Raw genomic sequence first — 27,478 nt, 5'->3', positions numbered from 1 at the left:
TGCTTTTTAGGTTTTAACAAAATACAAGCCCTCAGTTCCCCAAAACATCATGGTCCACTAAATAAGTAATTCTCCTGGGGAACATCTACACATCCATAGTCCTCTAGAACAGATCTGTCCTGGGGTCTTGAGAGCAGCTCATTACAAACATAAAAGCACCATTTAGTTGGCTCAGCTTATTTGCCCTTTAGTTAATGACCATGCTATATATTGCTGGCTGAAGCCCCTGCATAGGTATCTAGTGTTACACAAAGCACACATTTGCTGGGTTGAAAAAAAATGTTTTAATACACAGAATCAAATATAAAGTCACATTACTCTGGTTTCAGGCGATGTTCCCAGAATGCAATGCAGGAACTGGATGCATTTCACAATGATGGTCTACACAGGGTCTTTGGGTTACTAAAGAGCCCATATAGGCCTCAGGAGGTTACAGCTGGATGAAGGCAGCAGATCTCTGTTCTGCTCACTCTGTGCAGGCTTCAGATATATATTTGATCTCATCTTGCTCGGTCTTCCCACATTGGTATCCAGTAAGCTGCAGCTTCTTGTGCTCATGAGGGAGTGCTTCATGCACAGCTATGTGGCAATAGTCATGATGACCCACATGGATCTAAAAGACAGACAGTTACTTTATAGCAAGAGGGGTTTGTAATAGAATCTTGTTCTAGGCAACTGCAGGACAAAGCCTCCACCAGCCCTTAGCCAGGGGGAACTTCATACATTTGTGACTGGAACACATACAGCAATGTTGCAGAGATAACATCACTATTATAGAAATTGTATTGTACAATTTTGGTATTTTGTCAATTTGAGTCACTGACAAAAAAATAAAATAAAAGTCATTTCTGTCCACATTCAATACTTAGCCCTTTACTGCTCTCATACATTGCATAGTATGAGAAAAATGTTACACCAGAAACAGTCAACTCAGTTACTGTATGTAAAACCCCCCAAAAAAGTTTACTGTATATTCACCAATAATTCTGTATCTTATGGATATTCCATGGCAGCCGTTACTCTGGGATAGTTTCCCATTTGCCTATGTTTAGACAATGTTCTTCCTAGGACTCCCCACCTGGTGCATACACGTGCCCACATACACCCATGCCATGCCCTGACAGCTGTGCAATTTTTCTTAAAATTTGTTACTTTAGGGGTCTATTCACCAAGCCTTGGAGAGAGATTAAATAGAGAAAGATAAGTGCCAGCCAGCCAGCTCCTGTCAGTTAATAGGCTGTGTTTGAAAAAAAAAAAAGCCAGTTAGGAGTGGATTGGTTAGGACAAGACCTCCTAATCTGCTACTTTATATAAATCTTGGCTGCAAGAAAAAATAAAAAAAAAATAACACTGAGGAACTGGGCTATATACAGGTGTGTCCTCTTATACCATTTTCTCTTTATCTTTTGAGCATCTCCCCTTACTAGGTTCATAGATTACTACCATCCCCTCCCCAATAATTGTTTTGTCTATGGGCTACCATAGAGAATCCTGAAGAAACTGAATAAAATGCTGAGTGAAATCCATTGCTAATTTTCTTCTTTGCTCCTCAATGGCAGCCATCACTCTGGGATGTAGCCAAGCAGAATTTAGTGAGGAATAATAATTGGTGAAGGCTTAAAAAAAAAAAAAAAAAAAAAAAAGAAGGATATGCTTGTACTTGTGTAATTATTCATTTAACGGTGTTTTGAAAATTAGAGTTATGGTAGACACCAAAATGTTAAAGCTCTCAGGATGCCTCGGGTCCTCCTCCATATATACCCCACCCCTAGCCACAGGCCTTTAGTTGCATTACCAAGCCTAAAGCAGGAGAAGGAAAGAAGGACAATCATACACCAGAAACTCACTCAAGATGGACATTTGTGCCCAAAAGAAAAATAACCCAATGAAACCAAAGTGTCAGGGTGGGTGCCCAATGGAAAAAAAAGTTTTTCAAGGCAAGTCTACCATAATGTTAAGTTTCTTCTTCAGGGTCCATAGGGGGAACTGCTTTAGGACATCCCCATGGTATCCCTAAGGATGGGGACACTCCCAAGAAGAAAGCAGAACTACTCACCCAAAGGAAGTATCCTGAGAGGCAAAAGTATCAAAGGCATAAAACCTAAGAAAGGTATGGACAGAAGACCATGTGATGGCCTTGCACAATTGTTCAGTAGAGGCACCACAACCAAATGCCCACAATGGCCCTACAGATCAAGTAGAATGTGCTGTCAGTGTTTGGGGCAGGTAGATCAACCTGTGTGTACACCTGAGAGCTAGTCATATGTAACCATCAAGCCAGGGTCAGCTTGTTAGCTGACCATCCTCATTTGTGAAAACCATACAATACAAAAAGAGAATCTGATGTTCTAACAGTTTGTATGCTCCACATACTGTAGATATGGAGAGCATGAACAGCATCCAGGGATGAGTCACCTATAGAAAGGTCTGGAGCCTGAAAAGCTGGATCTACAATTTCTTAACTTGCATGAAAAACAAGACTAACTTATTAAGGTAACCCTCCCTTGTATGAAAAACAGCTCTAGCCTGGAAAAAAAAATTAAAAAATGGGGAGCAACAAGAGAGCACTGCCAAATCAGAGACACTGCATGCAGGAGAGAGAAAAAAGGGTCTTTGCTGTTAACCATTTCAAGCCTACAGAGTCCAGAGGTTCAATTGGGGAAACCTGTAGCCCCTTAAGACCCAAAGACAGATCCCACGATGCTAACCGGTGGGACAAAAAGGAGGCAGAACTTGCAGAACTCTAATATCTGGCAAAGTAGTAATCTTTCTTGGAAGCAGACTGAGTGCAGATACCTGTACTCTTAGCATAGCCAGGTGGAGACCAAGGTCTAATCCAGCCAGGAGAAAAGCCAGAACCTGGGAAATCCTAAAAAAACCTTTAGTACTTCCTGCGGGAATACCATTGACCAAAGGAGTTCCAAACTCCAATAGATGTGGGCAGAGGAAGGTTTTAGTGCCCCAAGAATTCTTTAAATCACCTGGAAAACCCCCTTTGCTCTTAGGATGGAAGATTCAGGAGCCATGCTGTCAAAGCCAGACAAGGAAAGTCCGGATGTCGGCAGGGACTCTGCATTTGTATCCTCTGCCTCTATGGCAAAATCTACTGACTGTTTATGGACAGATTCTGTACGTTGGTGAACCAATGACATCTGGGCCATGCTGGAGTCACCAGTATTACTGTTCCGCCTTCCTATTTGCATTTTCTGAGAACTCTTGGGAGGATGGAAATTGGAGGAAAGATACACCAGCTTGAAGTCCAATTTTACTGCCAGTGCATCCACAAATGCTGCCGATGGGTCTCTGGACCCGTACTTTGGGACCTTGTGGTTCTGACTTTATGCCATGAGATCTATTTCTGGTATACCCCATTTGTTCACCAAGAGCTGAAACACTCCTGGATTGAGAGGCCACTGTGTGTATGTCCTGACTTAGGAAGTCTGCTTGCCAATTGAGAACTCCCGGTATGAATATTGCAGACATGGTTGAAAGAGGACGTTCTGCCCAATTCAGAATCCTCGTCACTTCTTTCATGGCTGCAAGGCATTGCGTGCCTCCTTGATACTTGAGATAGGCTACTGTAGTCATTGTCGGACTGGATCTGGACCGGCCTGCCCGGTAGGTCCTGTGCCATGATCAGTGCTCTGTACACTGCTCATAGTTCCAGAATGTTTATTGGCAGATGACTTTCCCGATTTGTCATTTTGTGAAAGGTGTGACGACCTGTCACTGCCCTCATCCACGAAGGCTGGTGTCCATGGTGAGAAGCACTCAATTTAGAATCCAGCATGGACGCCCTTTTTCAGCCACCACAGGATGGAGAAATGAACCTCCAGAGTGAGGAGCCTCTGGGATCATAGACACTGTCCGTTTCACCAGGAGAGACTCAATCTTTGCAGAGGCCTGGAATGGAACAGAGCATACCCCACCATGTCGAAGGTGGATAACATTGATCCCAGGACCTGCATGGCTGATGAAATTCCTTTTGCTTGCATAACAGCTTGTGTATCCACAAATGATAGGGCTGTAATCATGTCCTCTGGCAGAAACACCTTCTGTGCCTGAGAATCCATAAGCGCTCCCAGATGTACCTCCTGCTGTGTTGGAGAAAGATTATTTTTTCCAATTGATGATCCAGCCGTGCCTTTATAGGCAGGCTATTGTCAATTGAAGGTCTAGTAAAACTGGAGTGTGCCAATATCAGGTCATCCAGATATGGTAGTATTCTGATACCTTAGGTAAGTAGTCATGACTGCCATAATTTTGGTAAAGACTTGAGGGGCCGTTGACATACCAAAAGGCAGTGCCTGAAATTAGTAATGTTGCTGCAGGACAGCATAATATAGAAATCTTTGGTGGGATGATTTAAATGGGAACATGTAGATATGCATCATGAGTGTCCAGGGAAACTAAATCCCAGGCTCCATTGCCAAAATAATTGACTGGAGAGTTTCCATATGAAACTTGGGAACATAGATAAACCAGTTGAGGGTTTTGAGGTTCAGAATAGGGCGATGAGCCCCATTTGGTTTCTGAACCAAAAACAGTTTGGAATAATAATCCCAGTTACTGTGTAACAGGGAGAGGATTATTACCCCCACCTTCAGCAGAGTGAATAGCCTCCTGAAGGGCCAAGGCCTTGTCACATCTGATGTCACCTTGTTATATGAAACTAGCCGATTTGGAGAAATTATTCCTTTGCACTTCAGAGGACAAAGGGGCAAAAGAGCTGCTTAGACTGCAGCCATAGATGGCAATGCTGCTGATTTTGGAAGCTAAAATTCCAGTATCCACTGCAGCTCTTCCCAAATAGGAGATATACATCATCTGTTCTCTGGTAGAGAATCTTCCAATGCCCCTGTCCATTCTTCAACAGCTCTAACTACCCAAGCGCCAGACATAGCTGGATGATTAACCACTCCAGAAGCTAAAAATATGGTCTTAAGACATGCTTCAATCTTTGTCTGTAGCGTCCTTCAGAGAGGATGCCCATGAAATAAGCAATGTAGCTTTTTTAACTAAGTGCAATACAAGAGCATCCACAGTAGGAGGAACCTCCCACTTAGCACATTCAGAAGCTGGGAAAGGATACAATGATGTTAATCTTTTATTGACATAAAACCATTTCTGGCTTACCCCATGCCTCTTCAGTAAGCTGCTCAGATATAGGAAACTCCATTTTGACCCCCTTTTGGTGGCGATTAAACACTGGAGCCTTCTTATTAGGGGCTGTTTAATAATCTTGAATATCTAGCACTGATTTAACTACCTTAACCAAAGTAGGAACATCCACTGTGAATGGAAGGTCCTCCACCCCCAAGCTAGACTCTGTAGAAGAAGCCTGCACATCTGATTCCTCTGAATCCATAAACTGAGCAGGTCATTTGCATTTAGGCTCCTTAGTAATAACCTTGTTTTCAATATTTGACAGTCCCATACTCTCACTAGAGTGGCCATAAGCATTCCCCAAGAAGGATGCATAGGAGGTATAAACATAGCATGCTGTGAACACCCCATAGAAGGCATTGTGGGGGCAGCCATATGATCCACAGACTGCATCATTACCCAAGACAAAGATGATACCCAAGATGACTCTTATATTGGACTGATGTGGCCCTTTATATCAGGTAACACACAAACCATCTTTAGTAACATCCTGTGAGGACAAACTTGTCAATCAGGATTTACATGAAAATCAGCACAGGAGCCTCTGTGTCCCAATTACCTTTATCTCTTGACATATTCAAAGAGAAATGAAAGGATACAAATGCAATGTGACAGCCCTTACAAATACAATTAAATGTGAAGTAGCCAGAGGAAAACCCCCCACCCCAGAGGGATGGAGAACACATTGACAGTTATAATTGATAGTCAGAAATAAAGGACAGTATCAGTACAGCAGCTAGCAAACTGTCACATATGATGCATATGTAATCTAATGGCAAAATACTCTAAGTCAACTATTCAAACATGGAGGCATGGTAAGATATAGAGCACTGTATACCTTAACCATGGGAGGTATACATGGAGACTGACCAAACCCTCCTGAGAAACAGTAGGGCATTGATAGTGGGTTGTGAGCATCTCATACGTGGAGGGTAGGGGGGGGCAACAACCCAGACTGCATCAGAGTTGGGGAGGAGCTGCCGGAGGATCACTTACCTCCCCTAAGCTGGGGACGCTGGCCTCATGGCAGCAGATATGAGTCAGCTGCCGATCCCTGGTGTCAGATAAGGCCCTGGTGGTCTAGTGAGGACATGTACAATACCATGCCCTGACTGCAGCGTCTTCTGGTGCGTCCATCTTAATACAGACTGATTACTGCCATCTCAAAACAGAAGAAATTAAATAAAAGCTTAGGACTGCCTGAGCAGACCAGTTACAAAAAGGTGCATTTTGATCCTGCCACACCAAACTTCTTAAGGCCTGTGGCTAGGGGCAGAGTATGTGTGTATGTATGTATGTATGTGTATATATATATATATATATATATATATATATATATATATATATATATATATATATATATATATATATATATATATATATATATATATATATATATATATATTAGGGGTGAGCGGGTTCGGATTTCTGAAATCCGAACCCCCCCGAGCCCCCCCGATCCGAGTCCGATCCGAATCAGGCTCGACTTTTCCCGCCTGACTCGGATCTGAAATCGAGGCAAAACGTCATCATCCCGCCTTCCGAGTCTCGCGGGTTTTGGATCCTATATAAGGTACCCACGTCGGCGCCATTTTCTCACTCGGCTGTGGACAGTGAAGAGGGAGGGTGGGAGTTAGGGCTGTGTAGTGTAGTGTAGTGCTGCTGTTGTCCACTACTTCAAAGTCCATAGGGGCTGGCTGTGTTGTGCTGTGCTGCTGTTGTTAATAGGGGCTGTGTCCACTACTTCAAAGTCCATAGGGGCTGGCTGGACTGTGTTGTGCAGTCAGTTCTCCATAGGGGCTGTGTCCACTCCAAAGTCCTGTGCAGTGTCCCAGTCCTAAAGGAGTGCTGCAGTGTTGTCCAGGGGGTGCTCTGTCCATCAGGGGTGCTCCCCCCAAGTGCTAAAAAAATAATATATTTTCTGTGTTTGTGAATTGTGTGCGCAGTAGCCGCACGTGCATCAACAAAGTAGTGCCAAGCGTGCGCCTGTGTCATAAGTAAAGGGCCGGCTGGCTTGACCGTTAAGGGTGCTGTAACCCCCGAAAGTACACTCCAGTCCAAACCAAAAAAAAATTTATTTTCTGTGTTTGTGAATTGTGTGCGCAGTAGCCGCACGTGCATCAACAAAGTAGTGCCAAGCGTGCGCCTGTGTCATAAGTAAAGGGCCGGCTGGCTTGACCGTTAAAGGGTGCTGTAACCCCCAAAGTACACTCCAGTTCAAACCAAAAAAAAAATTATTTTCTGGGTTTAGCCGCACGTATATATCAAATCGATATAACATAAATGGAGGACCAAACTTTCTCCGATAAAAATAAAATAGAGAAAGATCAAGAACCACTTCCTCCTAGTGCTGAAGCTGCTGCCACTAGTCATGACAGACGATAACATGCCATCAACGTTGTCTGCCAAGGCCGATGCCCAATGTCATAGTAGAGGGCACATACAATCCCAAATGGCAAAGTTCAGGAAAATGACCTTGAAAAAGACATTTAAATCAGCTGAAGAGAAACGAAAACTTGCCAATATGCCATTTACGACACGGAGTGGCAAGGAACGGCTAAGGTCGATCCCTAGTATGTTCATGACTAGTGGTTCAGCTTCACATGACGATGGAAGCCCTCCTCCCACTAAAAAAATCAAAAGAGTTAAGCTGGCAAAAGCACAGCGAAGAACTGTGCTTTCTAAGAAGATATCACAAATCCCCAAGGAGAGTCCAAGTGTGGTGGTGGTTGCGATGCCTGACCTTCCCAGCACTGGACGGGAAGAGGTGGCTCTTTCCACCATTTGCACGCCCCCTGCAAGTGCTGAAAGGAGCACCCACAGTCCACTTGCTGATATGCAAATTGAAGATGTCACTGTTGAAGTACAACAGGATGAGGATACTGGTGTAGCTGGCGCTGAGGAGGAAGTTGGCGAGGAGGATTCTGATGGTGATGTGGTTTGTTTAAATCAGGCTCCGGGGGAGACAGTTGTTGTCCGTGGGATGAAAAAGCCCATCACGGTCATGCCTGGGCAGAAGACCAAACATTCCACCTCTTTGGTCTGGCAATATTTCTATCCAAATCCGGACAACAACTGTCTTGCCATATGTACCATATGTAAAGGTGAAATAAGTAGGGGTAGGGACGTCAACCACCTAGGAACATCCTCCCTTATACGGCACCTGCAGCGCGTTCATAAAAAGTTACTGTCAAGTTCAGAAACTTTGGCTAAGACCGTAAGCAGTCCAGGGACACCTAAATCCCGTTGTCCTGTTGTATCCAAGCGCCTGCAAACCACACCGTCAACTCCCTCCTCGTCAATTTCCTCCTTAGTCAGGATCGGAAGTAGTCCTGCAGGCCATGTCACTGGCATGACTGACTCTCCTATCCGGGATTCCTCTGGAGGATCCTGCATTGCTACGCCTACTGCTGCCGCTGCTGCTGTTGCTGCTGCTGGGAGTCGTTCATCATCCCAGAGAGGAAGTAGGAACACCACTACTTTTACTAAACAATTGACCCTCCAACAGTCCTTAGCGAGGAGGATGAAGTACGACAGCAGTCATCCTGAAGCAAAACGTATAACTGAGGCCTTGACTGCTATGTTGGTGTTAGACGTGCGTCCGGTATCCGCCATTAGTGCAGTGGGATTTAGACAATTGATGGAGGTAGTGTGTCCCCGGTTCCAAATCCCGTCTAGATTCCACTTCACTAGGCAGGCGATACCGAGACTGTACAGAAACGTCAGAAAAAGTGTCCTCAGTGTCCTGAAAAATGCCGTTGTACACAATGTCCACTTAACCACGGACATGTGGACAAGTGGAGCAGGGCAGACTAAGGACTATATGACTGTGACAGCCCACTGGGTAGATGTATCACCTTACGCAGCAACAGCAGCAGCGTCACCAGTAGCAGCATCTCAGAAACGCCAGCTCGTTACAAGGCAGGCTACGCTGTGTATCACCGGTTTCAGTAAGAGGCACACCGCCGACAACCTCTTAGAGAAACTGAGGGAAATCATCGCCCAGTGGCTTACCCCACTTAGACTCTCCTGGGGATTTGTGATATCTGACAACGCCACCAATATTGTGCGGGCATTACATCTGGGCAAATTCCAGCACGTCCCATGTTTTGCTCACACAATAAACTTGGTGGTGCAGAATTTTCTGAAAAGCGACAGGGGCGTGCAGGAGACGCTTTGGGTGGCCCGAAAAATTTCTGGCCACTTTTTCCATTCAGCAACTGCGTGCCGAAGACTGGAGCGCCAGCAAACACTCTTGAACCTGCCCCGCCATCACCTGAAGCAAGAGGTTGTGACGCGGTGGAACTCAACCCTCTATATGCTTCAGAGGATGGAGGAGCAGCAAAAGGCCATACAAGCCTATACATCCACCTATGACATAGGCAAAGGAGGGGGTATGCACCTGACTCAAGCGCAGTGGAGAATGATTTCCGTGTTGTGCAAGGTTCTCCAGCCCTTCGAACTTGCCACACGTGAAGTCAGTTCAGACACAGCCAGCTTGAGTCAGGTCATTCCCCTCATCAGGCTTTTGCAGAAGCAGCTGGAGAAAGTGAAGGAGGAGCTAAGACGGAGCGATTCCGCTCGGCATGTGGGACTTGTGGATGAAGCCCTTCATTCGCTTTGCCAGGATTCCAGGGTGGTCAATCTGTTGAAATCAGACCACTACATTTTGGCCACCGTGCTTGATCCTAGGTTTAAAGCCTATGTGGTGTATCTCTCTTTCCGGCCGACACAAGCCTGCAGAGGTGCAAAGACCTGCTGGTGAACACACTGTCAGCTGAAGCGGAACGTGACACGTCAACGGCTCCTTCTTCATTTTCTCCTGCAACTGGGGCTGCCAGGAAAAAACTTAGGTATCCTAAGCAACCCGCTGGCGGTGATGCAGGGCAGGCAGGACCAAGTTTGGACATCTGGTCCGGACTGAAGGACCTGGCAACAATTTCTGACATGTCTACTGTCACTGCATATGATACTGTCACCATTGACAGAATGGTGGAGGATTACATCGGTGACAGCATCCAAGTAGGCATGTCAGACAGTCCATACCTGTACTGGCAGGAAAAAGAGGCAATTTGGAGGCCCCTGTACAAGCTGGCTCTATTTTACCTGAGTTGCCCCCCCTCCAGTGTGTACTCCGAAAGAGTGTTTAGTGCAGCCGGGAACCTTGTCAGCGAAAGGCGTAGGAGGTTGCTTCCACAGAATGTGGAGAAGATGATGTTCATCAAAATGAATTATCAGCTCTTCCAGGGAGACCAGCCTCCAGAAGGTACAGAGGGACCTGTGGTGGTGGATTCAAGTGGGGACGAGTTAATACTTTGTGAGGATGAGGATGTACACACTGAAGAGGGTGAGGAATCGGTGGATGAGGAGGATGAGGATGACATCTTGCCTCCGTAGAGCCAGTTTGTGCAGGGACACATTAATTGCCAGCTTGTTTTGTGGGGGCCCAAACGAACCAATCATTTCAGCCACAGTTGTGTGGCAGACCCTGGCGCTGAAATGATTGGTTTGTTAAAGTGTGCATGTCCTGTTTATACAACATAAGGGTGGGTGGGAGGGCCCAAGGACAATTCCATCTTGCACTTCTTTTTTTTCTTTGCATTATGTACAGTTTGGGGCCTAGTTTTTCTAACTGCCATCCTGTCTGCCACTGCAGTGTCACTCCTAGATGGGTCACGTGTTTGTGCCGCCCACTCGTGTCGCTTAGCATAGTCATCCAGCTACCTCGGTGCAACCTTTTGGACATGAAAACACTATTGTGAGGTGTGAGGTGTTCAGAATAGACTGGAAATGAGTGGAAATTAAGGTTATTGAGGTTAATAATAGCATAGGAGCAGAGAAACCAACAAATTCTGTGATTTTAGCTGTTTTTATGCTTTTTAAAAAAAAAAATACAGATCCAAAACACAAAACCCAGAACCCAAAACACGGAAGGGTGGTTTTGGCAAAACCAATCCAGATCCAAAACACGAAGAAAGATCCAGATCCAAAACCAAAACACAAAACACGAAAAGTGGCCGGTGCACACCCCTAATATATATATATAGATATATATATACATACACACACACACACATATATACACACACACCCAAGGCTTCCTGGGAGCTGATTGCTTTAACTGTTTGGTGTCTAGAACTCCAACTACATTACCCCATGATATCCCCTGTGGATCCCTATGGACCCTGAAGAAGAAACAGGTCTTCCAAAGTGGGCATCTGTAATAGAGCATAATTACTTGAGAATGTATGTACAGAGAACCAAACTGCTGCTGCACAGATCCTTCACAGACACCTGAGCCCATGAGGTTGATAATGCCCTAGTCTAGTGTGCCTGAAGGACTTACAGTACCTTACATCCCATTTCCTCATACACAAGGATGATTCACTCTAATCCATCTTTCAAAAATCTGCGCAGTTGATATGAAACCTTTTATTCCTGCTGGAAGAACAAACAAGTGCTCCGTTTTCAAGCATGGTCACTGAGAACCACTGTGCTAAAGCCATCTATTCAAACGCAGTCCTCAGGACCCCCACACACACTGCACATTATTTCCAGATCACCTAGCAGGTGCACATGTGTATCCTTTACTTACTAACACATTTTAAGAAGATCCACAGGTGGAGCTAATTGTTTCACTTGAGGAAACCTGCAAAACATGCACTGTTTGGGGTCCTGAGGACAGAGTTTGAGAACACGTGGTCTAGTGTATGCCATTATTCTGTCTCGTCTCTAGAGGGAAAAAAAAAACCATGGCAGTGTGATCAGATTTAAACGGAAAGTGAATACTACGCTATCAGCAGAAAGGCTGGATTTATTCTTACTATGACTGTTAGGCAAAATATTCAGAAAAGGCTCTGTCTGCCCTAAAGGCTAGTAATTTGCTCATGCTCCCGTCTAAGGCATTTGCAATTAATGTTGGGTCCACACTAGCGGATATATTGTGTGGCTGTCAGTGTGTACCAGTGATGTCTGAATGACATCATTCACAGATATAGTCAGCTGTGCAGCACAGTCTATGACATATACAGTATATCTGCTCATCGTGCTGTGTGTACAGGTAGTCAGCTGACCACCTGTACACAACTGCTGCAGAGGTCATGGGGAGGGGGGGCGCAATGTGTTCCCTGGCCAGTGGGACCTGCAGCTAGATAGCGATGGATGTTCATGCACACTGAACCACCATTACCTGCCAATATATCTTTTAGGTGTGTACCCAGCATTAGAATACCACTTTCCAAGCCAAGAATTTTAGGGAAGCCTCCTGCAGGGGTTCAAATGGAGAGGACAGTATTCCGTAACAAATCTCCGACTCCCAGGGCTTGGCAGGACCTTTTAGCCAAGTCTTCATATGCTAGCCTCCTAGCAGTAAAGTAAAGCATCCTGAGACCATTCATGTGTGGGTTTGCTTCTCGGCCAAGGCAGTGGGCTCACTCAATTTTGCCTAAGAACAGCCATGAATAAAGAATGGTACAAAAACATCCAAGTGAAACTTCTCCCAACCATCCAAGCACAGTTTGGTGAGGAACAATGCCTTTTCCAGCATGATGGAGAACCTTGGCATAAGGCAAAAGTGATAACTAAGAGGCTCGGGGAACAAAACATTGAAATTTTGGGTCCATGGCCAGGAAACTCCCCAGACCTTAATCCCATTGAGAACTTTGTCAACCCTCAAGGAGGTGGATGGACAAACCCAAATTCTGACAAACTCCAAGCATTGATTAGGCACGAATGGGTGGCCAGTCAGTCAGTATGTGGCCCAGAAGTTGAGTGACAGGATACCAGGGCGAATTGCAGAGGTCTTGAAAAAGAAACACTGGAAATATTGACTCTTTGCATAAACTTAATGTAATTGTCAATAAAAGCCTTTGACACTTATGTAATGCTTGTTATATCATATCAGTATACCATAGTAACTTCTGACAAAAATTAAAAAAAAAAAACCACTGAAGCAACAAACTGAAAACCGATGCGTGTCATTTTCAAAACTTTTGGCTATAATATAAATATATATTAAAAAACAAGGAATAGGTTGAATCCCTGCTATTGAATATAAATATATTAAATCATTGGGCAACACATCATGCTATTACACAGATCAGGTGTAGGAGGTTCTCAAAGGTCTCTTTAGCCACCTCCTACATTATTCCCTCATATGTGAACATGTATAAAATATATAAAAAATTCCATTTAAATACTTTAAAAAGAAAGGAGACTACATCCATACCAGACAAGCAAGTTGTTATGGTATTCCATAAGATATATAACCTGTGTAATTCATATGGATGCTGGTTAGCTAGAAGCTGGTTCCGAATGAAAGTCACCCTTATGTCACTCTAAATCAAAGAGTTTCATTGTGCCCTGGCATCTTTATCAAGATGAGTGACCCTTGGTTGAGGATCAGACAGCACATGTGCTTGTGTCTTATGGAAGACATGGTACGGATGTAATGTCTCCTTTTTAAAGTATCTATTAAATACAGTATACAATCGGGAAGCCAGCTGCCTTAATACCGGCAGCCGGCTTCCCAACTCATATCCTGGCGAGGGATGAAATGCCGGGTGTCTAGATGTAGACGCCTGACATTTCCCCGACGCTGGGAGACTGGCGCCCGGCAGGGGGGCATAACTCAGGGGGAGGAGAATTACTACTGGGGCATTACTCGGGGAGGGGGGAGGCATTACTACTGGGGGCACTAATAGTGTGGCATTTCTACAGAGGGCTCTACTAAAGGGGGAATGACTACTGGGGGCACAACTACATGGGTATTACTACTGGGGGATTTATACAGGGGCATTACTATTGGGCCCACGCCCAATTACTACTGGGGGGCATTACTATTTGGGGCACAACTACAGGGGACATTTATACAGAGGGCATTACTAATGGGAGTATTGCATAGGGGGCACTACTGCTGGGTGCACTGCATACAGGGCACTACCACTGTGGGCACTGACTACTTGGGGCTCTGCATAAAGTCCCCACTGCGCATACCCCCAGTTTGTCACATTTAATAGGGGCCCCACATGTTTGTTGCCCAGGGGCCCCCACAGAATCCGGCCCTGATAGAGAGACCTCACTTTTAAACAAACAGAGCCCACTACTAGTTTCCAGAGTCATGAAATCACTATAGTGTCCAAGTCTGGTACAGTGCCACAAGTGTGCATCTTAAAATACACAGATAAGAAACCAACCACATTCATAGTGGCATATTAGTTCCCAAGCAGATTGGGGGGGGGGGGGAATGGAGTCCTTGGTAATGGTCACCATTCCTCTCCTTTTCAGGACACAAGGGCAGACCTTGAGCTGACAGTAAATGGCTAACAGAGCATCCTTTATTATGATAATGAAAGGCTCTTGCTTGCTTTGGGGGAAGGAACCTGATGCACTGTGCATGACTCCTGACCTACTGGGAATGCTCATTACTATAGTATGAGCCTCCTTATGCCACAGCTACAGAGGGGCTCTACTGGGCATGCACCAGAGATCCCCTGTGCAAGTCCCGGAGCTGGCAGCCACCACAGCACTGACATTGGCACAAGTTTGCATTTTTAAATGGTTTGTAATACAGAGACCTCTTAAACAGAGGTCACTACTAGCTTCTAAAGTCATGAAATCACTATGGTGTCTGGAGCAAAAAGCGGAGATTGGCGAAAAAGCTTATTGCTAAACTCACCCCCCATTACATTTGGCCCCATGACTATTATCTTACACACACTACACTAACCTGTATGTACTCAGAGGTGCAGTCACCCAGCCACAGACCACACTACAGCTACATCCCCAGAGTAATTACCTTAATGTAATAGTTTGTCCCAGCCACGACCTGAGTCTTGTAGGAAATGGCCTTGTACATGCTGAATTTCCTATCAGCTTTCTTTTCCAACTCAGCCTTCACCTAAACACACAACACACCATAGTCAGACAGGTAACACGTGTTCTGTAACATAGAATAAGGAAGACATTAACATATATAGCACCAGCATATCCCATTGTGCTTTATATATGGGAACAAAACAGTAACACAAGACCAGGTAACAGACAGGCAGGAGGGCCCTGCTCACAGGCTTTACATCTATGTGATTAGACAGACAAGGAGAGGTTCTACATATAGATCCATATACAGCAGTGTTGGCAGGAATTTAGGCCTGGACCATTCAGCAGAGGTGTGACCTAGCTGGCACAAGGCCATATGCCCTTTTTGCACATAGGATGTCCTGTCTGTAAGAGTTGGGAGGTCTAGAATAGCCCATATAGGAGGTTATCTGAGTGGCTCTAAAATATAAGCTATACACAAAAAAAAGTAGGCGGCATCGAAGAACACATCAGGGAGTATATTTATAAACCACCTTTATTGAAGGCTAAAATATGTTTTCATGTAGCAATGAATTGAAAGCTGAATGGCCCATTAAAAAAACTTTTTTTTCTCAGTTATTTAGAAACATTGCTGCTAACTGGGTCATTTTCACTTGGCTCATTGAAGCATCAGAGCTCAGATGTTCAATCCATCAATTTGATAATAGAGATTTCATTGTGATTGTTTATTATTTAATTGTAATTGTGCTTCAATTGAAGACATGTTATTAATTTAAATACATACTGTGTATAGAATTTTCTTATACTCCCGAGATAGATAGATAGACTGATATTTTAGCCTTCAATAAAGGTGGTTTATAAATACATTCCGTGATATGTGTTCTTAGACGCCGACTACTTTTTTTTGTGTATTTCTTTATTGTTGTTGGAAGTGTGGCAAAAGCTTCCTGTGGGCATGCTGCAATCTACACAAAGAGGGGGGGTTAACAGCACACCATTATCGGCACTTGGGCTATCTTTTCTAAAATATAAGCTACCTGAAGGTGAAGTTTCAGGGAACACCTGAAGTTTTGAAGACAAGGGGGTATATTTACTAAAGTGCGGGTTTTTAGATGTGGAGATGTTGCCCATAGTAACCAGATTGTAGCCATCTTCTAGAAGGTGCCAGATAAATGTTAAGTAGAATCTGATTGGTTACTATGGGCAACATAGTTTCTTCTAAAAACCAGCACTTTAGTAAACTGTCAAAGCTGGATAATTGGCTGAAACAAGATCAGTTTAAAATTGTATCGCAGCGACACCATCTTGCGACTTTCCACAAGACGCCATCTTGGAAATGAGATTGCGAATGGCCGCCTAAGTGCCATTTTAGATAAACTAACACTTTTGTACATGTGGTGATATTACTATTAGCATCATGCCATTGCATCTTACACCATTTCTCATACACATTAATATGCACAATAGCGCTGTTAACTAGTTGCATATTAGTGAATGCATATGATTCTGTATGAAAACACCAAATATTAGCTTCATGCACACGCATCTTCCCCAAGTTAACTAGCGTCTTTACATCAAACCCCACATACTCACACATTACATATTCACATACAAGGTTCCATAAGCTTTAAGGTATAAGATTCAAGTATGCACATTTATTATAATTGTTAGGAAATAAAGATTATTTTGTAACTAAGGTTTTATACGTGATAAGTAAGCCATGTTTGTTATTGTACTGATGTGTACTCTCTCAACAGTATTCCGGTAATATCAATCAAGAGATCGCAACATGCATTCTCAACTTATGGACCGCAGAGACTTCAAGCACCAAAATGTACATTATATGAACAGCTGTTAGGATTTGCATGAGGCAAGAAACCAGAGACCACCAGATGTTAGAGGCTGGATTGTGTCTATTTGAACCAACCTGTTAAATGCCTTGTAACATATGCCCTCTCCTTTAGGACCAATGGTATTAGCAAAAACTTCTCTATTGTGTTTATTTCTGAGGGGTATAATTATGTGTGCTCTGAGCCTGGGTTCCTAGTCTTCGTGCTGAATGCTGACTGACGAGGGGTTTCTTGCTAATGCCTACATCTGGACCAGAGAGCGCTGCGTATGTATAACTGTACATGAGTCTGTATAATTTCTTTGCGCTAAGATTATATGAGGATCATAGTGTGTAACTGCTGTACTTTTACTTGAATAATACTTTGTGCTTTGGAACCACAGGTTCTAGGTCTGGAGTCTTTATTTACTGTATGACTGCGTACGCAAAATAGCGTCATCCTTAGAGGTTTATAGGAAGGATATTAGAAGGTATAGGCAAGGGTAATCATAAGGTTCAAAGGCAGAGTCAGATTGTGTGAAGGAGGATATTCCACAGTGTGCAGCATAAACAAACCCTGTAACTGAATGGGAGCAGGTAATGTGAGGATGAGATGTGCAGAGTATGGAGGGGATGAGCTGGGAGATATTTTGAGACAAGGGAACAGATGTTGGTGTATTTATAATAGGTGCAGGGTGTGGTGTAGAGCTGTGGCCAAAAGTTGAGAATGACACAAGTATTGGTTTTCACAAATTCTGTGGCTTCAGTGTTTAGACCTTTGACATCCTGAGACCATTCATGTGTGGGGTTGCTTCTCAGCCAAGGGAGTGGGCTCACTCACAATTTGCCTAAGAACACTGCCATGAATAAAGAACGGTACCAAAACATCCTCCAAGAGCAACTTCTCCCAACCATCCAAGAACAGTCTGGTGAGGAACAATACCTTTTCCAGCATGATGGAGCACCTTGCCATAAGGTAAAAGTAAAATCTAAGTGGCTCGGGGAACAAGACAGAAATTTTGGGTCCATGGCCAGGAAACTCCCCAGACCTTAATCCCATTGAGATCTTGTGGTCAATCCTCAAGAGGCAGGTGGGCAAACAAAAACCCACACATTCTAACAAACTTGAGCATTGATTAGGCAAGAATGGGTAGCCATCAGTCAGTATGTGGCCCAGAAGGTGAGTGACAGCATGCCAGGGCGAATAGCATAGGTCTTGAAAAAGAAGGGTCAACAATGCAAATATTGATTCTCTGCATAAACTTAATGTAATTGTCAATAAAAGCCTTTGACACTTATGTCATGCTGTAAAGTTACCCCTGTATACCATAGTAACATCTGACACTTATGTAATTCTACCTCAGATGTTACTATGCTATACTGAGGTAGCATTACATAAGTGTCAGATGTTACTATGGTATACTGACACTTATGTAATGCTGTAATGTTACCTCAGTATACCATAGTAACATCTGACAAAAAGGTCTAACACTGAAGCAGCAAACTTTGTGAACACCAATACGTGTCATTCTCAAAACTTTTGGCCATGGCTGTAGAAACGGCCGCCTCAGTAACCCGGCTACAGCATGGATGGAGGCATGCCCAAAAACTCATTATCCAACAAATGCACCCAAATATAATTAAATATTCCTCACTATTGCATATTGTGGCATCAAAGCCAGACATTCCATTAGACAAATAATCAAAGGAGTCTCCCCTGTAATGTTGCAGATCTATAGTAACAGTGTCCAGTGACATTACAAGAAGGCTGCAGTCCACACCTGGGTGTCACCTGCCATGAGGTAACACCAAGGTGCAGACTCCCCCACACTGACAGGAGCCAGGTGCTGCACTGTAGCATTAAATGCAGAGTGCAGCAGGTGATTTTGCAGGGAGGAATGCCACTGGCAGTGTGACCTGGTCACATAGTAAGGGGTCTCCCCTGTAATGTTACAGATATATAGTAGCAGTGTGACTGTATATAATTATAGCCATGTTACCTGGTCACATAGTAAGGAATCTCCTGTAATGTTACAGATATATAGTAGCAGTGTGACTGTATATAATTATAGCCATGTTACCTGGTCACATAGTAAGGGGTCTCCCCTGTAATGTTACAGATATATAGTAGCAGTGTGACTGTATATAATTATAGCCATGTTACCTGGTCACATAGTAAGGAATCTCCCCTGTAATGTTACAGATATATAGTAGCAGTGTGACTGTATATAATTATAGCCATGTTACCTGGTCACATAGTAAGGAATCTCCCCTGTAATGTTACAGATATATAGTAGCAGTGTGACTGTATATAATTATAGCAGTGTTACCTGGTCACATAGTAAGGAATCTCCCCTGTAATGTTACAGATATATAGTAGCAGTGTGACTGTATATAATTATAGCCATGTTACCTGGTCACATAGTAAGGAGTCTCCCCTGTAATGTTACAGATATATAGTAGCAGTGTGACTGTATATAATTATAGCCATGTTACCTGGTCACATAGTAAGGAGTCTCCTGTAATGTTACAGATATATAGTAGCAGTGTGACTGTATATAATTATAGCCGTATTACCTGGTCACACAGTGAGGAGTCTCCCCTGTAATGTTACAGATATATAGTAGCAGTGTGACTGTATATAATTATAGCAGTGTTACCTGGTCACATAGTAAGGAGTCTCCCCTGTAATGTTACAGATATATAGTAGCAGTGTGACTGTATATAATTATAGCCATGTTACCTGGTCACATAGTAAGGAATCTCCCCTGTAATGTTACAGATATATAGTAGCAGTGTGACTGTATATAATTATAGCCATGTTACCTGGTCACATAGTAAGGAGTCTCTCCTGTAATGTTACAGATATATAGTAGCAGTGTGACTGTATATAACTATAGCCGTGTTACCTGGTCACATAGTAATATATAGAGAGATATATATATAATTATAGCCACATTACCTGGTCACAGATATGCTGTATATGGTCATCAGCTGGCTTTGACTTCCCAAGTCCTCCATGTGCCCCAACCACAGACATGATTACAGCTATAATGATGAGTATAATGCTGCCACCAGCCTCACCTGTATTTATACCAGTGGGAGATACCATGTGCTCTGAGCAGTGGGTGGAGACAGGTGATTACCTGCTTACATACCGCCCTGTTTTATACCTCAGGATGTAAGAAAGTGAACATTTGGTAGAATAGAGCACAGGTTCTCAAACTCGGTCCTCAGGACCCCCAGACAGCGCATGTTTTCCCGGTCTCCACACTGAATCAAGTGAAATAATTAGCTCCACCTGTGGACCTTTTAAAATGTGTCAGTGAGTAATGATTACACCTGTGCACCTGTTGGGTGACCAGGAAAACATGAACTGTGTGGGGGTCCTGAGGATCGAGTTTGAGAACCACTGGAATAGAGGGACCGGCTTTTGGATCCAGAGGAAGGACAACAACATATTAAAGTGAAACATTATAATAATCCTGATCTGCTGCATGTAAACCAGACATTATTCATTCTCCAATGAACAAATAGTTATTGGAATAACAACAATAAATCCCAGTATACAGTATATGTAACCGGAAGGATGCCCTTTTCATATAAACACCCTAATGTCAAACCCCAGCATTTCTCCTCACACTTATTGTATTAATTTTACTAATCAGGAGAAATAAGCCCCCCGCTCTGGCATCTGACTGACCCTCAGAACGCTACACCCACCACCAGGAAATCCGAAGCGCCAAATGTGATCCTAATCCGTTTCCCTCTGGAGCAGCCCAGGTGAGTGAGCAGCAGGGTGGTCAGGCGGAGTGTATAATGGGGGTGTGAGGTCATAGGTCATGTTTGCCTACCCTCCCGATTTGGCCGGGAACTTCCCGTAAATCGATTGACGCTCCTGGCCCCCTGGCTCACCGGCGTGTTGCTGAAAGCAGCTCCATCCAATGATGCTGATCCACTCACACAGAAGGCCAGAGAAACTGCGTCAGTCTCAGGGCTGGTTTAGGCTACAATGGTGCTTCCTTTGGTGCACTCAAGACGCTACAAGCGGGCATCTCAGATTGTAGAAAATCCTCCGTGGCATTAGTGTTAGACTAAGAAAGAGAAAGTCCCGTAGTGCAAATGATGATGTGGGAATAAATGGATACTGAATGGAGGTTAATCACTTGCCTGGCACGGTGGCATCTGATGTGACCAGTCAGAAATGCTGCCGGAATATTCTAGAAGCTGCCAGTCTCGGGGGGACCCCCTGGCCCCTCTGCACCTTTGGAGCCTCCCCCTGTGTGCCTGTCTGCTCACTGCAATCTGGCAACACAGGAGAACCCAGCGGCTGAAAAAAAGAGCAGCCGCCGGGTATATGTAATGAAAGCAGCGAGCTGCCCCCAGTGTATGCCCGGCAGCTGCAGAGAGGACCCCCCAAGTGTGTCCAGATCATTGGATAATAGCGATTTGGTGATTTATCAGTGAAAAGTAATTTGCTGTGGTTTTTTTATGTACTTTTTTAATATCAGAGTTATTGTAAAAGCTAATTTCATGTATAATAATGATTATGGTGATCCCGTATCCAGCAGTACTCTTGATACAGGGCCACAGATTAGGGATGGAATACTATATACTATACAGCAGTAATTGAAATGTGGCGGTATACAATGGTATGGTATACCGGCACTTCAAGCACTGAGCCGCCTGCCGGAAGACCTGGTGCCAGCGCTCAGCCCACCTTGAGAGGTGCCACCGCTGCCTTTTATATATGCCATCATGATATCTCTTCCACAGTGCAGAGTGCGAGGAGCTGTCAGATGGCGGCAGGCACAGGAGTGGGTCATCAGGTAAGTTCAGTTGTGTGTGTGTCTGTATATTTTTATGTGTAAGGGGCACTACTACTGTGGGCAATGTATAGGGGGCACTGCTGCTCTGGGCAAAATACAGGGGGCACTACTACTGTGGGCTTTGCATAAAGAGCACTACTACTGTGGGTATTGCATAAAGATGTGCGCTGACCCCCATGTTTTGGTTTTGGATCTGGACCTCCCCTGGTTTTGGATCTGGATTGGTTTTGCCAAAACCTCACCTCTGTGTTTTGTTTTCGGTTTTGGATCTGGATTTTTTCTTAAAAAATCATAAAAACAGCTAAAATCACATAAAATTGGCCTTTTTTTGATCCTACAGTATTATTAGCCTCAATAACATTAATTTCAGCTCGTTTCCAGTAAATTTTGACCACTACTGATGGGGGACTACTACTGGGGCCACTTTATGGGGGGTGGCCACTACTGGGGGCACTGTATACAGTAGACTACTACTGGGGGCACTGTATAGGGGGGACTACTACTGGGGGCACTGTATAGGGGGGCCACTACTGGGGCCACTTTATGGGGGGTGGCCACTACTGGGGGCACTGTATACAGGAGACTACTACTGGGGGCACTGTATAGGGGGACTACTATAGGGGGCACTGTATAGGGAGGACTACTACTGGGGGCACTGTATAGGGGGGACTGCTATTGGGTGCAATGTAGCATAGGGGGGATTACTACTGGGGGCACTGTATAGGGGGGGCTACTACTGGGGGCACTGTATAGGGGGGACTACTACTGGGGGCAATGCTGCATAGGGGTGATTACTACTAGGGACATTGCATAGGGGGGACTACTACTGGGGGCAATGCAGCATAGGGGGGATTACTACTGGGGCAATGCATAGGGGGGACTACTATTGGGGGCAATGCAGCATAGGGGATATTACTACTGGGGGCACTGTATAGGGGGGACTACTACTGGGGGCAATGCAGCATAGGGGGGATTACTACTGGGGGCACTGTATAGGGGAGACTACTTCTGGGGGCACTGTATAGGGGGGACTACTACTGGGGGCACTGTATAGGGGGGACTACTATTGGGGGCAATGCAGCATAGGGGATATTACTACTGGGGGCACTGTATATATATATATATATATATATATATAGGGGATATTACTACTGGGGGCAATGCATAGGGGGGACTACTACTGGGGGCAATGCATAGGGGGACTACTACTGGGTACAATGCATAGGGGGGATTACTACTGGGGGCACTGCATAGGGGGGCACTGCCTCAAATTATGAGGGGAGGGTGGCGTCAGTTCATTACTGTGGGCCTGATTCAGACCCGCTCGCGAGCGGGTCGATGTTTGGCCACTGCGCATGCCGGAGCCGGCTCCGATGTGCACATGCGCGAGATCCAGCTAGCGATGGGCGCTCCGCCGCTCCGTGTCTCACACCAAAAGGGGGCGGCTGTCGATGTTGATCTACAGCTCATCCCATTTTGGAGGCGGGCAGGGGGGGTAGCTGGCCAAACAGAGGCGTTCCCGACGGAACGCCTGCCAGTTGGGGGCGGCCCCACTGACATCACGAGTGATGTCAGTGGTGATCTTCCGGCTCTATTAAGAGCCAGAAGCTCACTGGGGCTTGCGGGAACGAGACCCTACCACAAGGGTCTCGTCACAAGCCCCGATGGTCGTGATGGTTGAGACCATCACGACCATCACCTGGCTGCTCGCAATAGCTGGGGGTGGTCACCCACAACTATGCAAGCGGCCCGGAGGCCACACAAAAAATAAAATAAAAAAGCCCTGATTCAGAGCGAGCGCTCTTTCAGAGCGTCCGGCTCTGAATCAGGGCCTGTGTGACAGTCAATTGTTTGGTTGAACTTGAACTACTAAAAGTAATTTTCTTCCTGGTTCCCTTCTGGATTGAAGATCCGCTCATAGCAACAGCAGCAGCAGGCGTAACACTCAAGGATCCTTCTGAGGAACACCGCATAGGACATGAGTCAGTCCTTATGATATTGGTTGCAGGACTACTTCCGATCACGAGTGAGGATGTTGATGATGATGCAGGTGTTGGTGGTGGAGATTGCAGGTGCTTGGATCCAGATAGAAGGGAGCAACTAGGTGACACTGAACTGATTGTTGTTAATTTTTTTGTCCACAAAGTTCCTATACCCTTTCCAATTTGAAACAATAGGATTTTCCCACCATTGGCAACAACTCATAGGCAAACGCAGGGGGGGTTCCAGTAGCCTGGAAACCCCCCTTCTCAGTATCACAAATGAAATAATTGAGGTGCATACACACACAATGATTTTTAGGACAATTTCACTATAAGGACATCGTTATATTGAAATTGTTTTTAAAAATCGTTGTTCATTTAACCAAAAACGATGAACGAAATTCGTTCATGCGCACGCCCGTTTGTAGTTTTTTGTTTTCGTTCATCGTCCATTTTGACCATCCAACAGAACGATTTTCATTTGGAAAATCGTTCATGTTTGGCAGAATGAACGAAAAACGATAAACGACGGACCCTCCCACAACACTCCCCGCCGGACTACAGTCATTGCCGTGCCTGGACACCTGCAAGACGCCAGATTTCTGCGGAGTCCTCGACCAGCAATTTCTTGCGGTAAGTAGCCATCTCGCCCTCCCCCCACTGTCCACCAATGCTTTAGGGGCTCATGTTGCAGCATACTAGGGGGCATATGGCAGCATTTGAAGGGCCTGAATATGGCAGCATATTAGGGGCCTATGACAGCATATAAGGGGTCATGTGGCAGCATATAAGGGCAGCATTATGGCAGCATACAAGGGGCATTATGGCAGCATATAAGGGGTCATGTGGCAGCATATAAGGGGCATTATGGCAGCATATAAGGGGCATTATGGCAGCATATAAGGGGTCATGTGGCAGCATATAAGGGCGGCATTATGACAGCATATAAGGGGTCATGTGGCAGCATATAAGGGCGGCATTATGGCAGCATACAAGGGGCATTATGGCAGCATATAAGGGGTCATGTGGCAGCATATAAGGGGCATTATGGCAGCATATAAGGGGCATTATGGCAGCATATAAGGGGTCATGTGACAGCATATAAGGGTGGCATTATGGCAGCATATAAGGGCAGCATTATGGCAGCATATAAGGGGCATTATGGCAGCATATAAGGGCCTCATGTGGCAGCATATAAGGGGCATTATGGCAGCATATAAGGGGTCATGTGGCAGCATATAAGGGGCATTATGGCAGCATATAAGGGGTCATGTGGCAGCATACAAGGGGCATTATGGCAGCATATAAGTGGCATTATGGCAGCATATAAGGGGTCATGTGGCAGCATATAAGGGGCATTATGGCAGCATACAAGGGGTCATGTGGCAGCATATAAGGGGCATTATGGCAGCATATAAGGGGCATTATGTCAGCATATAATGGGCATTATGGCAGCATATAAGGGGCATTATGGCAGCATATAAGGGGTCATGTGGCAGCATATAATGGGCATTATGGCAGCATATAAGGGACATTATGGCAGCATATAAGGGTGGCATTATGGCAGCATATAAGGGCAGCATTATGGCAGCATATAAGGGGCATTATGGCAGCATATAAGGGCCTCATGTGGCAGCATATAAGGGGCATTATGGCAGCATATAAGGGGTCATGTGGCAGCATATAAGGGGCATTATGGCAGCATATAAGGGGTCATGTGGCAGCATACAAGGGGCATTATGGCAGCATATAAGTGGCATTATGGCAGCATATAAGGGGTCATGTGGCAGCATATAATGGGCATTATGGCAGCATATAAGGGGCATTATGGCAGCATATAAGGGTGGCATTATGGCAGCATATAAGGGCAGCATTATGGCAGCATATAAGGGGCATTATGGCAGCATATAAGGGCCTCATGTGGCAGCATATAAGGGGCATTATGGCAGCATATAAGGGGTCATGTGGCAGCATATAAGGGGCATTATGGCAGCATATAAGGGGTCATGTGGCAGCATACAAGGGGCATTATGGCAGCATATAAGTGGCATTATGGCAGCATATAAGGGGTCATGTGGCAGCATATAAGGGGCATTATGGCAGCATACAAGGGGTCATGTGGCAGCATATAAGGGGCATTATGGCAGCATATAAGGGGCATTATGTCAGCATATAATGGGCATTATGGCAGCATATAAGGGGCATTATGGCAGCATATAAGGGGTCATGTGGCAGCATATAATGGGCATTATGGCAGCATATAAGGGACATTATGGCAGCATATAATGGGCATTATGGCAGCATATAAGGGGTCATGTGGCAGCATATAAGGGGCATTATGGCAGCATATAAGGGGTCATGTGGCAGCATATAAGGGGCATTATGGCAGCATATAAGGGGCATTATGGCAGCATATAAGGGGCATTATGGCAGCATATAAGGGCGGCATTATGGCAGCATATAAGGGGCATTATGGCAGCATATAAGGGGTCATGTGGCAGCATATAAGGGCATTATGGCAGCATATAAGGGGTCATGTGGCAGCATATAAGGGGTCATGTGGCAGCATATAAGGGGGCATTATGGCAGCATATAAGGGGCATTATGGCAGCATATAAGGGGCACTATGGCAGCATATAAGGGGCATTATGGCAGCATATAAGGGGTCATGTGGCAGCATATAAGGGGCATTATGGCAGCATATAAGGGGCATTATGGCAGCATATAAGGGGTCATGTGGCAGCATATAAGGGGCATTATGGCAGCATATAAGGGGCATTATGGCAGCATATAAGGGGTCATGTGACAGCGTATAAGGGGTCATGTGGCAGCATATAAGGGGCATTATGGCAGCATATAAGGGGCATTATGGCAGCATATAATGGGCATTATGGCAGCATATAAGGGGCATTATGGGAGCATATAAGGGGTCATGTGGCAGCATATAAGGGGCATTATGGCAGCATATAAGGGGCATTATGGCAGCATATAAGGGGTCATGTGGCAGCATATAAGGGGTCATGTTTCAGCATATAAGGGGCATTATGGCAGCATATAAGGGGCATTATGGCAGCATATAAGTGGTCATGTGGCAGCATATAAGGGGCATTATGGCAGCATATAAGGGGTCATGTGGCAGCATATAAGGGGCATTATGGCAGCATATAAGGGGCATTATGGCAGCATATAAGGGGTCATGTGGCAGCATATAAAGGGCATTATGGCAGCATATAAGGGGCATTATGGCAGCATATAAGGGGTCATGTGGCAGCATATAAGGGGCATTATGTCAGCATATAATGGGCATTATGGCAGCATATAAGGGCTGCATTATGGCAGCATATAAGAGGTCATGTGGCAGCATATAAGGGGCATTATGGCAGCATATAAGGGGCATTATGGCAGCATATAAGGGGTATTATGGCAGCATATAAGGGGCATTATGGCAGCATATAAGGGGTCATGTGGCAGCATATAAGGGGCATTATGGCAGCATATAAGGGCGGCATTATGGCTATATATAAGGGGCATTATGGCAGCATATAAGGGGTCATGTGGCAGCATATAAGGGGCATTATGGCAGCATTTGAAGGGCCTGAATATGGCAGCATATTAGGGGCCTATGGCAGCATATAAGGGGTCATGTGGCAGCATATAAGGGCGGCATTATGGCAGCATACAAGGGGCATTATGGCAGCATATAAGGGGTCATGTGGCAGCATATAAGGGGCATTATGGCAGCATATAAGGGGCATTATGGCAGCATATAAGGGGTCATGTGGCAGCATATAAGGGGCATTATGGCAGCATATAAGGGGCATTATGGCAGCATATAAGGGGTCATGTGGCAGCATATA

At 45.0% G+C, this 27,478-nt stretch overlaps 1 protein-coding gene across 1 annotated transcript; it reads right to left on the bottom strand.

Moving 5' to 3' along the window:
* Positions 1-269: 269 nt before the first annotated feature.
* Positions 270-19,879, bottom strand: LOC148501243 (cystatin-B-like). The gene is made up of 3 exons (XM_088450748.1): positions 19,773-19,879; positions 14,963-15,064; positions 270-613 (listed from the first exon to the last, which is right to left on the bottom strand). Exons 1-3 carry the CDS (start codon positions 19,848-19,850, stop codon positions 467-469), a joined length of 327 nt encoding a protein of 108 aa, XP_088306874.1. The 5' UTR covers positions 19,851-19,879; the 3' UTR covers positions 270-466.
* Positions 19,880-27,478: the final 7,599 nt, after the last annotated feature.

The sequence above is a fragment of the Taudactylus pleione genome, unplaced genomic scaffold (assembly GCF_031769625.1).
Source record: "Taudactylus pleione unplaced genomic scaffold, aTauple2 ptg000523l, whole genome shotgun sequence".
Classification (NCBI taxonomy): Eukaryota; Metazoa; Chordata; class Amphibia; order Anura; family Myobatrachidae; genus Taudactylus; species Taudactylus pleione.
Note: the sequence above shows the minus strand (reverse complement) of the source record. Positions and strands in the feature narration are given on the sequence as shown.